General features: G+C 38.9%; 1 protein-coding gene across 2 annotated transcripts in view; it reads left to right on the top strand.

The window, feature by feature from the left end:
• The window catches only part of nat16l (N-acetyltransferase 16, like), a 3279-nt gene extending 886 nt beyond the window's left edge, over positions 1-2393 (top strand). The window contains exons 2-4 of one of the 2 annotated variants that reach the window (XM_027015556.2): positions 1-32; positions 505-729; positions 1238-2393. The exon at positions 1-32 is cut by the window's left edge and continues 47 nt beyond it. In XM_027015556.2, coding sequence (XP_026871357.2) covers positions 1-32; positions 505-729; positions 1238-1813 — 833 coding nt within the window. In that variant the 3' untranslated portion in view covers positions 1814-2393. Of the gene's footprint in view, positions 150-504; positions 730-1237 lie in introns of both variants that reach the window. The other variant, XM_027015555.2, reaches the window with a different exon arrangement.
• Positions 2394-2622: the final 229 nt, after the last annotated feature.

Below are 2622 nucleotides of genomic sequence, written 5' to 3'. Positions count from 1 at the left end.
TCTGGCTGGCCAGACCGCAGGACTTTGATGAGGTGATGGCCATATCAAATGGCATTTATGGGGGCAAAGACTACTTACCGCATCGCTACCACACCTGGATGACTGAGCCAGGCAGAGTGGTTATTATTGCTAGGAGAAGTGGGAAGCTGGTATGACAGTTTTACACACGTAAAGCCTTTTTTTTTCATTCATGAACCATCTCCAAGATGTTTATAGAGTTATTTGATCACACTAAAAAGGAACTACACCATTTTGTTGTGGCAAAACAAAAACATTGTTGTGCACCATCTAACATGATTATGTAATTATTTCTATGTTCTTGTTATTGCCACATGAAAGTCCAAAATCACAATGCAGTATGGCTCAGACATTTTTTGCAAACAGAGTAAATGTCAAAAAATTCCATTCTATTACATATACCTAAATAAATGATGCGTCAACACTAAAAATTAATTTTCAAACTGTTTTTCCATTGTACTGTGATTAATCCCTGTTTGCCTTTAGGTGGCGCTGGATTCTGGACTGGTTGTTGATGGGGGTCAGACTGTGGTGATGGAGGGGCTAAGGGTGTGCATGAGTGAAAGAGGTCATGGTGTGGCTGGAGTGATCCAGCAAGTGACCGACAGCTACGTTAAACAGGTTTACCCAAGTGTGAACACCAAGAGACTTACGAGAGGTGATAACCCACCACCCGAGAAGCTCTCAAAATTCACTGTTCTGGCTCAGCGTGTGAGTCCAAAACCTTTTTTTGTTTTTCTTTCCCACACACTGAGTCTATGTAGTTTTATATACTCCCTTTAACCTCTCTACGTGATATTTTGTAACATGTCATCGTCACAAAGGAACTCATTTTCATAAGCAGTTACATAAATCCACTCTTTTAAATAAGCTTATATTAGCCAATTACACAAATATGCAAAATAGCATTGTTATTTTGTTAAATTGTATTGGTCTTGGATGAATGACTAAAAAAAGAAAAGCAGAGGAAGTTATTCAAGGGCTTTAGTGTGAGATGACTCAATGGTTTAAAATTCACTTCAGAACTTGAAACTTCTAAGCAGCCTTTAGAAGCAAATAGAAGAATGTTTCCATGCAAGCCAGAGTCTCCATACTGAATTCTCGAGCGCTAACTCCAACCCTGACACTGACTATTAGTTTTCTTGTCTTTCTATCCTTGTCATGCCAGTTTTTTTCAATATACTGTATTTATCACCCTCTCCTCTTTTATGTCTCTCAGGCTATTCTGACCTTGTGTGGAGAGGCAGAGAGTTTCAAAGGCTTTGTCTTAGGCCTGAGAGCAAAACTGGACACCATGGAAAAGTTAAATGACAACAAGAACTGTCTAGTTGCTGTAAAGGACAGCCATCAACTCAAGGCCCTACTCCTGGACCCAGACCTCTCCTCTAGGCTTCAGCTTCCAGGAGGGGCCATCATCCAAGACTGGCAGCCTCTGAAGCCAATAGAAAGCAACTTAGAAATCTTAGAAAGGCGGAACCTTACCTGGTTGGCTAACTGTGCCAGTGACAAACCAACATTCATGAGTTTTCACACACCGGCCTACCCAATTCCATTTAATGGTGGTTCCTTGCGATTTAATATAGACATGTTTGGGGCTAATCTTTCTTTGGCAAGGAAGGCACTGATAGCCCATTTGGAGCAGGAAACTGGAGAATTTCATAAATGTGTTTTGGTTAATATCTACATGCCGCAAACCATATGGGAGGGTATGAGAGAGTTCTGTGAGGGACATGAAGGAGTGAAACAATGCAGGAATTACTGGAGCCAACTGTTTCTGGAGCAAGAAATACCATGATTGGCAGATAAGCACAGAAAAATATGAGCTGTCTAAGGTATCAATTAGCAGGCATTTAGAAGCAATATTTACAGTAAATACAACTCATTTACTCAGTTAATGATATTAGATATCATATATTCTTTGCCAAAACTCAGAAACTCAGTTTGTATAGTATGCACCTAAGAAAGTGAGCACACTATCTGTATTTGTAACTTTATATGCTAAAAACACTCTAAAAGCACTCTTAATAGCACTTTGACTTAACTATTCAGTTTATGCATACTGCAGTGTAATACTGGTACAGATCAAATCAAAAATAAAAGCAATGCCACAGAGCTCAAAATTTTTATGTAGTTTTTCTTTTTTTTGCATCCATTTACAATGCTGACTTTTTTTTTATAAAGTCCGCACTGATCCTATTCAGACCTCCAGTTACCATCTTTCATGTTTTATTTTTATTAAGCTGAATAAGGAACATCATTGTATTTGAACATATTCCTGAAAAGAGAGCTGCACACAATTACTAATAACATTGAACAGGAAATACTGACTGCATGTGGATGGACGCTGTATTTCTAGGCAACAGGAGATTGATGAAACGTGAAATAAACAGTTTGTGCAACATTGTGGAAATCCATCTTCTCTCCTCCCAAACATCTCTACATAATAGCAAAGTGTCTTTACAGGCTTGAGTATGACCTGGAAGCACCAGCAATTTCATGATCAGAAACATATTAATAACACTTCTTAATCCATCTTTCCCTTTTTGTTTTCCAATATCATACTGTTTCCTGTTTCCAGCCTGCCTGCCACTGTCTGCCCTCTTT

The sequence above is a fragment of the Electrophorus electricus genome, chromosome 19 (assembly GCF_013358815.1).
Source record: "Electrophorus electricus isolate fEleEle1 chromosome 19, fEleEle1.pri, whole genome shotgun sequence".
Lineage (NCBI taxonomy): Eukaryota > Metazoa > Chordata > Actinopteri > Gymnotiformes > Gymnotidae > Electrophorus > Electrophorus electricus.
This window is presented reverse-complemented; position numbering and strand designations above follow the sequence as displayed.